Source organism: Rhyacophila brunnea, unplaced genomic scaffold (genome assembly GCF_057557595.1).
Source record: "Rhyacophila brunnea isolate RB1 unplaced genomic scaffold, BYU_Rbru_1.0 scaffold_7, whole genome shotgun sequence".
In the NCBI taxonomy this organism is placed as follows: Eukaryota; Metazoa; Arthropoda; class Insecta; order Trichoptera; family Rhyacophilidae; genus Rhyacophila; species Rhyacophila brunnea.
Genome location: NW_028233339.1, coordinates 46,570,948 through 46,582,993, shown reverse-complemented (window position 1 = coordinate 46,582,993; position 12,046 = coordinate 46,570,948). Strand labels below are relative to the sequence as shown.

Below are 12,046 nucleotides of genomic sequence, written 5' to 3'. Positions count from 1 at the left end.
AAACAGATTTTATCATTTTGAGGTAAATCTTCCCGGCACGATTCTAAATTAGTTCAATCGAGTTATTCAAGACGGCCGATAGTTCTTCTAAACAAAATATTACATATTTGTTATTTTCTATTTAATATATTATGTGAAGTTATTGAGAAAATGGCTGATAACCATCCTCGGGAAGAGACTACAATGTGAGGGGTTAGATGATTCAATATGGTATTGTTTGGGATTGTAGAAAATTTTTCACACATTCAGTATTCAACAAAGATGTCTGAAATTAAAGCAATATTTGGGGTTTTCTACTCATATGAATATAATTTATGTAAATATCTCAAGATCATTTTGATTTCAATATATTTAATTATTAATCACTTAAGCTTTTGAAAAATTACTCAGATTTGAAACTCAATTTTTATGAGATATCATAATATGTGTGAACTATTTCTCTATACATAATAAATGAATGTAAAGAAGTGAAATATATTATATTGTGGCGTGTCCAGACGTGTGTAATGTAATGCAAATTTGTATGAACGGCACAGAATCTCGACGCGAATCCTGTTGTTGTTAGAGTTCTCGAGCACTGCCAGCCGATGAATCAGCGCGAACATCGCTACATGTAAGGATCGTAGCTACGTCTATACGACAAATTCGCATTACATTACACGTCACATTAGACGCGTCTAGACGCAGCCTTAGAATCTAAGCAATTGTAATTAACGTGTAATTCATATTGGTTTCTTAATTTGTGGAAAATATTTTATGTACCTACCAATCAAACAAAATAATAAAAACTACTTTATGCCAAATTGTTTTATTATATTATGATATTCTGCTTAGTCTGTTCCTAGCATACAATGCCTATATATATGTGTGTGTGTGAAAGGAATAAGGAAATAACACACAGATGTACAGGAGTGATCTGCACGATTGTTTCTTTGTACAAAAAAAAATGTGAGAAAGACAGGCGAATCACCAATTAAGTATATGATCCTCTACAAGTGGAGTGGAGTTATTGCAATGATGCGAATTGATTCTTAGCTATTATACAGAATTTTGGGTATAGCCATGTACGATAGATTGAAAAATGACATCTTAGATTTACCCAGCCAATGAAATTCACTTGAGCATTCTCGATTAGAGGCAAAGTGCAAACCTAACATAACTTCCTTTGATATTGTTGAAGAAAAAATCAAATCTAAAATCATTACTTTTCAGAGAAGCCAAATGATTGAGTTTTGGGCAACTTCACATTGGAATTTCTATATTTCTGTGTGAAATTTACTAATTCATCAGCATCTATAATGCATTTAATATGCATTCTGCAGTTTTTTGGACATATTGTTCGGCATGGACCGCACAACGTGGATGTCTGCGAGCTGGAGCGACCAAGTGAAAGAGCTGACTGGGGGTAGCATTCACTGTCCTGCGAGAAGCGGATCGTCGATGGGTATGGAAAGTCTTGGTCGCTCAAAAGATGACTAAATTCAAAGGTGGTCACGATCCTTAGCCGTGAAGGAACGACCAAGAAGAAGTGTGTATATGGATTATGGTTAATTTGGCTTATTTAACTATTTTTTTTTCAGACTTATCTCACTTTTCGTTTCACACATGGATCTGTATTACCTGCCTAGATATATTGTAACTGTTTGTGGATCCTATCAAATTATGGGTTCGGTAATACGTCGCTGTAGGATTGGTTTGTCGAATAGACCACATGTAAAATGTTCAGGAGACGAAATACAAATTTCATTATCCTAATTAAAATATATGGAGGTATTTTAAATTGTTGTTTTTACAGCATATGAATGCTGTATTCATTACAATGCAATTTAAAGAAAAGGATAGTTCTGGTCCATTTAAATACAAAAAATCATTCTGCATTAAAAGGTTGATTTCGACAAAAACGGATATTCGACAAACCAATCTATAGTGACGAATAGCCACTCACTGATTGACATGGAATCATTCCACATAAACTATGTATTGAGATAGCCGCTAGTAATGCTTTAAAAAAAATTAATATGAGAAAAGAACTATGTAATATTTATACTATATTCATAAAGGTGTTTGTTTACTGACATAAATTTGAAATAGTGATATTATATTTTCTAAATTTATTTTCAAAATTTTTATTTTTCAGGTAAAAGTTTTGTTTGTGGAAGGTATATTCTACTGTCAAGCATAATTTTGAAGGATTTAAATGCTTTGCTCTTCATATATATATATATAAATAGCATCAATATAGGTATTGTATTAGTGTATTAGTTAAATAATATTAATAAAATTAGAAATATTCTAGAACACAGGTGAATAGGCAGTAGGCAGTAGGCACATACATAGAACATTGTATGTTGACATAATTAAATTGCAGTAGGTAAGGAAGAAAATAAGCTCAGGATAAAAATAAAACATATGTATTTATTGTGAGAAATAAAACCTTAAAAAATAGGAATAGGCATCATACGACTTGAGACAACTTAGGACACTTTGTAACCGTAAGTCCTGAGTGGACGGTGTCCGGCAGGGCAACTACGGTGTGCGCAACTCAAATGTATAACCGTGTGTGAAATGTTCGTAGACAATGTCTTTTTTGGGCATTTCACACACGGTTATATACGCCCCGCCGGACGTCGTCCACTCAGGCCTTACACTAATAAGACAAGTGGTCAATTACCATAAAACAAACAAAATTCTCTTTTCCTGAATTCATTTCAAATTACATAAATTATCACTATGACAATTGCGTTAACAACCAAAGTGTAAGATTGCAGTCTCATCTAAATTCAGATAACACCTAATCCATATAATATTAAATACATACATAATAGAAGAATATTAGTTATAAAATTCTGGGTTTTAGTAATTAAACTATGTACAACAAAATATTAGTAGATACTAGGTTTAGGTTAGTCATAGAATAAAAGCAGACAGTTTAGTAGGATTTTAATCATTTCATGAGATTTAGTATTTACTTGGCGGTAATAAATTCATGATATATACATACAATACAACTATAAAATTTTAATATTTGATTAATTGGTTATAAAAAATATTTCTTTACTCTCATTCACTAGAATTATGGACAATAACCAAAGACGATAATTATACGAGAAGATATTGTGTCATTCAGTATTTTTTTCAGAATAAAGATAAATCCGGATAATCAAAATAATATTAAAACATCTACTTTACTTGCAGAACAAAGCTCAATGAACGTCCTGTCATACCACATCTCACAAAATATGACGTTCTTATAATCGATCATACAAAACTGATAAGAACTAAAAAAGGAATCTGGATAATCGAGGTCCGGATACCTGAGGTTATACTATATAAGAAATCTGATTCTGACAAACTGATAGAGTGAAGTGTTTTAACTACTCTATCTAAATTGAGTGGAAATATCAGGTCAAGTCACAATATGGAGAAAAGTACACAGAACAGATGGAATCTTCATGGAATGAATTCGTTTTAAATTGATGACTAACACATCAGTATATAGATTAGCTGCTCAATAGGGTTCCATAAGTTTTGCATGCTAATCTCTCATCTCCCTGCTGAGTGCTTTCGTAAAACTAGGCCCTAGGTCATCGGCCATGCCCGTGAGATAAAGTTATATATTAGGTGGAATCTAAGTGACTGACGGGGTTGCGATGACCCTGAGGTCGGGGATGCAGACGTTGCTCGGTCCGCAGTTCTTGAGGATGTTGATGGAGTCCTTCTGCGAGTTGAGCACGTTCTGGTCCAGGATGGGCTGCAGCACGGAGCGAGGGTTGCGACTGGTCACCACCGAAGAGCTCTTCTGGTTCCTCATGCTGTACTTCATCTCCGCTTCGATGGGGGTCAGCTTATCGCGCACTCTATCCTGCACTCATGAAAAAACAAATCATATGAATATGTTTCTTCCTCTCGACATGCAGAAAATTATTTTATAATCATAATTAATTGTCAGCTCTATAGTGGGTATCACTGACGGGTCAATTGCAACACAATTTTTGCTGGATTGTGAACATTGCATGTACTTATTTGTTTTGAAACAAAAACTGTTTGTGGATAACAGCTTACAGTTTAAACACCCGCCTCTGTCGCTGACTTCCTCTGAACCTATTCGATTGATGCGGTCAGCTGCTGGGCGTATTTCGAGCTTAAAGCGGAGATTAAGATTATTCTCGTCGACATACATACTCCATTAACATGTGAGTAAAATTTTTCATTTAGATCCGCAAATCTGAATATATCGATCACAATTTTTTTTTGTAAAAAGTCAATAGCAACAATAAACAACTCGGCCAAAATTACTCTATAATGGTATAGTGCCAACACTGTGATATTTTTTATGACATGTATATAGGACAAAAAATATATAAACCCATGAGACAAAAATGTGCCTTTTAGTGTTAGTTAAAAAGGGTAAGTCACCACTGGATATTAAATATTATAAAAAAGGCCTGCGCCTGCTATTACGATTTATAAATAGTAAAAATGTATCATTGTTGAAACGTCTTCTTACCACAATGTAAACATTTAAAATGTTGCAGGTGAGTTCTTCTCTGACGAGCGCAATCTTCATGGTGCGCTTGTAGTGTCCCTCGTTGTCCACGAAGAAGAGACGCGGGTCGTTCGGTTTTTTCGTATCGAGAATAAATTCCAAGTCGAATTCTGAAAACAGAATGCATCAACGGCTGAACGACACGTTGCAAAATGATAAAACATCAATTTCGCTGTACGAAATATTGAAAAAACAGCCGCCTGGTCATATTAAAACGCTAAGCTAACACAAGCTCAAAATCAGACAAATACAAAGTCCATAATTTTTTAATGAAAAGATGGACTTTGTATATATATATCTGTGTTTATGCCAGTGTCTCTATTTATGTACAAAAGCGAAATGTATAACAATTATATTTTGAGCAAGCGGTGATTTTAATCGTAACCTACTCACATGTTGCAAATACATGCATACAAAATATATATTATAAAATGCTTTCCAGCGAGGGCCAACCCACATGGCACTGCAAATTCACATAATTTGCAATACTACAACTTTGATCTTGATGCAAGTCTCTCAGATCTTGCAAGATCCATCATTGAGGTGTTGAAGTTTGCATGAATTTGTAGCATCATGTACTCGTAACTTAGCTCTTAAAATTATTAACAGTATGATTACTAAACAACACTTAAGTAGTAATCAAAATTATTATTAAGTATAAGTATAGGTTTTTTTTTTACATATAAAATGTAAAGCATATAAATCATTTATTCTGTCTGAGGTGATTAATCATGTTGTATGATTTTATTACAATAATATGTTATTTTTAAATGGATTGATACAACATGATGTGAATTCAATGGTTTTAAGAAATATAATATAGTCAGTCTGAACTATACAATATAAAACTGAAATGCTTTGCAATATTGTACAGCACACTTAATGCGATGTAAAAAAAACAATGAATAGTTATGAAAGTGAGAACAATAAGTCTTTGAAAAATAACTCTCTAAGTGATGATTTGACACATTTATTAACATTTATAACAATCATTCCCTTTGGTGCACAAAAGTGACAAATGAAGAGTACAGGAGAAGAACATGTTATGTCACACGAAGGTCAAACTGAGATATCGTTAATTAAAGACTTGTCTGTCAATGACTCTAATGGGCGTCGGTTTTTGTCTGACTTTTGGTTTATGGTTCCTATGCACTATCAGGAGTCTCAAGTCTGACGTAATTGTAGATCACAGACAATACATGTTTTTACCCTGAATGAAATGGACATTTTTATTGTTTTTAGCCTGTATGATAATTTTCAATGCTTTGACTATAAAGTTGTGATTATATTATGCTGCACGTCGCGTACTATCACGTGACGTCACAGAAAGCTGCCGCTACGGGGAAAAAGTGTGTAATGTTGTTTTTCTTGGTGTTTAAATCAGACTGATGCTCCCATCCCGTAGCACATTTTGAACCTTTAAACGAACATTGTCAGTTAGCAAAATCTGCCGATACACCAATGAGGTCACCTCACGTTGTACCGCACTGCATTGACACCTGCATGACTCAATGAACATTTTTTATCATTTTCTACATGCCTACACATTTTCAACCCATGTCAAAATCGCATATTTTTTGTTTTTAGCAGTTGGCACTATGTATTTTTCAAAAGAATGTTGTCTATTATCTATGGTGTCTGCAGGTTGGATTCTGTCACTCCATCATTGAATTTACGGAGATCGTGTTCATTCAAAATATTCTGCAAAATGACGAAACCATAGACTAAATTTGTCGCCATGACAGAGTGACAGTACACGACATGCTTCTCATTATATTCACAACTTTACAGTCAATGCCAAAATTAAAATACCATCTTGTAGTACTTGATTTGATCTACGAGATTGCATTTCCAGTTTAAAAAAAAATAAAAAATGTGACATAACAATATGTTCTTCACATGTACCCTTCATAATATGCAAATCAACTTATTTCCATCATAATATTTATGGCACACTACGAATGTGATAATATGTCCACCGTTATTGTTGTAAATCCTATGACTTTTGCGGTCCAAAGGGAGCGTGTGCAAAATATCCTTACGACTCACCCAACTCACAAATAAATCCATTAGCTTGGAAAAAAATTACATTATAAATCATTTCTACACACATGACTGCCTATTCTTCATAACTAAATTAAATAATGGTCTAATCTAATACAAAACACTGCTACAAATGATTGAATCAAACAAACTTTGAAACAAATTGAATCATCTCTGTTGTCTGTTTAAATCCACGATTGTAGCCAATTTAACACTGTCGTAAAATGTAACGCAACCTTTCTTTAGTAGTAGTACAACAGTGTGACGTAAAATTATTATTATAATCGATCGGATAAAAAACTATGTGTTATAGACCTACAAACTTATCTGTGGATTGGCTAAAAATGGAACTACAAACTAGCATAGGACGCCATTTTGAAAATATCATTCGAATGTCAGATTTTGTCCAGTTACGAGTCTTGATTGGGTAGTTTTCGACAGTGGCTCCCCCATCCCATTCTTCAGATAAATTTTTAGGTCTGTACATATTGTATCCATTATCAAAATGAAATTTTGATTTTTAATTAAATCTTACTTACGGATTCAAAAGAGAATGAACTTACCAACTGCCGTGTCTACGCCGATTCCTTTGTACTCCAAGCAGTACGTGATGTTTGTGCAAGCCACTCTTTGCTTGTTGTGCAACTGGCAGTTGCGGTCATCCAGAGAAATGAGCTTGGCCTGCGATCCGAATTCAATGCTTGCCGTCATTTGGACAACCGGTTTCGCTCTGGAATATAAAATATAATACATAAGCTTTATTGTTTTAAAATAGTTCTTGTGTTGTCATTAATGACAAATGTTATATGGAGTAATTCAACTATGCTTTGTACGAGTTCAAGATCTCTCCAGCCAGCTACAGAGCAATAAACCCTAAAAGACCCTCCGAGTGCTTTCTTGTCCGGGTGTTTTCACCTGTCATGACTTCTTTTATAATAGTATATTGCACATATCGCACCGTGAGTGTAAAACCAACGTATCTGCAAATTTTTCAATTTCGAGATTAAATGCAAAACAACTGCAGAAGTCGTGAACCTGATCATGTAAAAGTGAAGTAACTGAAAGAACATGCAATATAATGTAGGTATAAATATTATGTTTTTTTTTTAGAAAATCTATTTCTCCTAACAAAACGAAGACTTCAACCCTAATATATCCAAAATATGTCTTTTGTAGATGCGTTGGTTTTACACTCACGGTGCGATATGTTCTAAAAAAGATTGAGGTATCTATACATCACACCTATAAATTATAGTATATTACATTAGTCTATGCATCGCACTATCTATTAATAGCAGTGAATTTCAATGGGTTCTACTTTGAATTATAGTTTATCAGTTCATTAGAATTATCAATATGAAAGTCATTTTGAAATTTCCCAGTTTCAAAAGTGACATAAATTGGTGGTTCATAATAATTATGAATGAGGTCCAATCTTTGATGACTGGCTTTTATAGTTTCTATGGGTAGTTAACATAGATTCCTACAGTAAACGCCAAGAGGTACCTATTTACATGGTGACACCTGGCGGGCCACAAATTTCTATGAAAAACTTTACAAACACATTTTTTTAAAAGTAAATCATAAAGGCTTGTATTTCAGTTAAGTATTTTACCATGATTCCAAAAGATGGCAGTGTGTGTACAATATATTAATAAATTATTTCAAACAATCAACAGGGGAAGTAAAGTGTGTATACATGCTCATTTTCTATGGCCGGCCTTGTGCGCACAAAATTGTAGTGTGGCATACATCCGGTCCATACATTAATATTATTAACTTCATTTACTGTTCAGACAATTATTTATTTAAGTCAATAAATATACCTACTGCCAAAATATGAAATAATAATAGAGATTAAATTTACAAGGATTTAAAAACCAGATTTTAACCATAAATCCAAATATTTATATGTAAATCTAGAATATTGCAGATATCCTGAGATATACCCAGTGGCGGCTCGTCCATATGCACTGCAGAACAGCAGCACCCCCAAGCAAATTATATATATATGAATTTATGTATATTATATGAAAATATCAATATTATTTAAGCGTGTAAAATGCTCTCCCGCGCACCGAGTACCGATTTCAATAGAATATTCTCGAGTGGGCGCAGGAGGGGCGAATGGGGAGCGGTGCTCACAGCTGGAAGCCTAATAATTGGTACTGCCGGTCAGACAGCCAGATTTCAGTATTTTTCCGTTTCTGCGTCGCACGTGAGCATGCGCGCCACAGCGAGGAAAGAAATATAGCTAATGATTTATTTAACATTGTTAAAATTTATTTCTGCAAGCAATTTATGCAAAGTTCTTTATTTTAATTATTAATATAATTAATTATTTATATTTAATTTTGATGTTAATAGCAAAATATAATCCAAATAAACATTTATTTTTATTTTTAATCAACCGCAGCAGCCCCAAATATTCTATCCACGAGCCGCCACTGGATATACCTATAATATTATAAGTGTGCTGCTAACTGATTTCATTTTTATCATAATATAAACCAAAAGGTCACTGTCACGCGGAAGTAATGAGAAATCGATATAGGTACCTGAACAAGAAGGCAGTGTCGGTTTCATAGGCTCCGACGACGAGGTCCGAGTATTCATTGCTGTCCAAATCGAGTCCTCCGCCCACGGAGAATCCGAAAGTGGAAAGAGGGCCGGAATAAATATCTTCCGCTCTGATTATTTGCGACGGCTTCTCCCTCACTCCGTTGGCGCTGCCGTGGTAGATGTAGACCGCACCGCTGCCTGTCTTTCCATCGTACGGTGCACCCACAGCAAAATCTGAGGATTTACAACAGAATGTTACTGGAAATGAACGTAGGTGTAATCCTGTCGTTTCTAACTAGAGGCAGTGGATGTTCATTATAATATATTATCACCTCATCGTACAAACGCAAAATCTGCTTCTTATATTTCAACCGGATCCATATTTACAATTTATTTACTTATTTTTTAACTGGTTTTTTCTATGGATCTATCTATCATGAGCAGGATACAAAAAAGTTTAAATAAGGGCAACATTCTCACCTCCGTAGCCGTCCATATTGATGTCACCCAATCTAGCGAGAGACAAACCAAATCTGGCACGAGACATCGTGCCGTCTCGGTAGTGCACACGTTGGTACCGACCCTGTAACATCCCAATAAAATTTAATTAAAACATTTTCATTATCGTGTAAAAAACATGTCATACGAATGAATGAACGTTCAAGTGAATCTAAGTATTTGTTTATTGGGAAAAAATTACCATTTCACTCTTCTGGTAGATGACATAAATTCTTCCGACGTCGTACTTCCCTTCACTGTTGGGGACGGTGTACATGGGAGCTCCGACGACGAGATCGTCTAGGCCGTCTCCGTCCACATCCGAAGCGCACATGCAATATCCAAAATACGCTCCGATCTGTTCTCCCGTTAAATTCTGATGGTTTCTCAGGTCCCAAGTGTACAGTATGACCTAAAAAATATATTTATGTTTAGACACAAATTCATCAGTACGGAATTATTATTTTTAATTGAAATCAGAATACATTCGCATCATCAAACAATTCTCATTTAGATATTATTCCTCACATTCCAACTTCTGAGACGAAGAAGAGTATAACAGTACAGTACTCTCTCAGTAATCCACCACCCCAAAAACCAGACAAGTGTCCAATTAGTGAAAGCGGCGGATTATAGTGCATACATACAAAATATGGTAAAAATTAAAACAGGTATTTCGTGAAAATAGTTTTTTTGAGAAATTTATACTAGCAAATTACCGTTTTATTTATAATCAAAATCAAGTATTTACTAAATTATACATATTTATAAACCAAGTTTATTAAATAAATATTAAACAGTAAATCACTTGACACAACCAGTTGTTCAGTGAGGCAGATATTTTTCCTGGCTTTCCCTATGACCAAAAGCTTCATTTTGAGTGTCCCGGTTGCATTGGAGCACGTCATAATTTTATTGTGATGCGGTCCTTGGGCACTTTCCTGCCTGGTACATTACTTTCTTCGCGATGAACGTATGTTTTACGAAGAAGTTTCCAAAATTAACCCGTCTCATCTGTGTTGTATAAGTATACAACACAGATGAGACGGAGTAGTCCGCTGTATACAGTGTATACAGCGGACTACCGAATTTGACAATCGAATACCGGCGAATTATAGAGCTTGATTTTGTGTTTTCAACTAGTAAAAATAACAGCGGATTATAGTAGTAGTCGGATAATCGAGCGGCGGATTACTGAGAGTGTACTATATAATGAGTGTGCCGCGTGACTTAAGGGTTGGCCTATAGCGTCGTCGGTCCCAGGTTCAAATCCTTGGTCTGGCAAGTACACATATTGTTTTTCAATTAAATTCAATTTCAATTTCAGAGTATGGACCTAATAGGTTGAGCAAGTGGCTGATATCCATTTCTCGTAAAAACAAAATCTGTTAATACAAACCTCCACTCTGTGGAGGCCCACATGATCCTATTAGGATCGGACATGGTCGAAAGAAAGAAAAAAAATACAATGAGTATGAGCTTTACCTTTCCATAGAGAAGGCTTCCTCTGGGCATACCGACGGCGACTCCTTGTTGGCCGTTTCCTGTGAAGTCTCCAACCGCCACCGAGTAACCCAAGTATGAGTCGTCATCCGATGGGCTACTTTCGGATGTCTTGTACACAAGAGCCGGCTCGCCACCCACACCGTGCGAGTAAAGCTGACCTAAAAATCGAAATTGTAAATTAGCAAGTCTCGTACAAAAGAATTTGCAAAATTTTTATTATACTTACATAATATTCAAATTCCTGTCAACAGTTAGTTACATGCTCATTTATACAAATTTAACTGGAAAAATGATAATGACATGAATCCATATAATGGCGCTGTAAGTACTTCATTTTGCAACAGTCCTTCAGTACACTAAACGAAGGTTTTCGATTATCATGCCACCAACCATTGGTGATATAGCAATTATTTTCATTCTTTTGTGAAAGCATCTAAGTACAGTGAGACTTCTATATTGTGGCGGACACATCATCACCGACATGACATTCAAGGAACTAAAATTACTCCTTCTGCTTCATGTACATTTATTTTAACCCCGTTCCCTGCTACTGTGTTTTCATACTATATATAGCCTTCTGATGTGTGGGCCACAGTATAGAAATCGCACTATATAGCGTTTTATTTCTGTAACAGTGAATCTAAAACTATATTTTGCTTGCCGGCTCGGTGGAAAAGCGCATAATGCTCATACATCTTATAAAACAGTATATCGTCTATGTAAGTTCAGTACCGCGGAAGAACCATTTGTCAAAATGTTCAGGAAGAACAAAAAACCTCGCAAAAAAGATAAAAAATTAATTTTAATGCAGTTTATTGTGTCTTCCTGTTTTATATTAGAAAATATATTTTTAATATCGTATGCGTCTGTACAAATTAATTGCCATAGGAT

General features: G+C 35.0%; 1 protein-coding gene across 6 annotated transcripts in view; it reads right to left on the bottom strand.

The window, feature by feature from the left end:
* Window positions 1-12,046, bottom strand: part of if (integrin subunit alpha inflated) — a 292,640-nt gene that overhangs the window by 22,725 nt on the left and 257,869 nt on the right. For all 6 annotated transcript variants that reach the window (XM_085958369.1, XM_085958372.1, XM_085958373.1 and 3 more), the window contains exons 8-14: window positions 11,135-11,313; window positions 9,852-10,061; window positions 9,632-9,734; window positions 9,148-9,385; window positions 7,153-7,319; window positions 4,508-4,656; window positions 3,642-3,862 (exon numbers count right to left, since the gene is read on the bottom strand). In XM_085958369.1, the coding sequence (XP_085814495.1) occupies window positions 3,642-3,862; window positions 4,508-4,656; window positions 7,153-7,319; window positions 9,148-9,385; window positions 9,632-9,734; window positions 9,852-10,061; window positions 11,135-11,313 (1,267 nt within the window). The remainder of the gene's footprint in view (window positions 1-3,641; window positions 3,863-4,507; window positions 4,657-7,152; window positions 7,320-9,147; window positions 9,386-9,631; window positions 9,735-9,851; window positions 10,062-11,134; window positions 11,314-12,046) is intronic.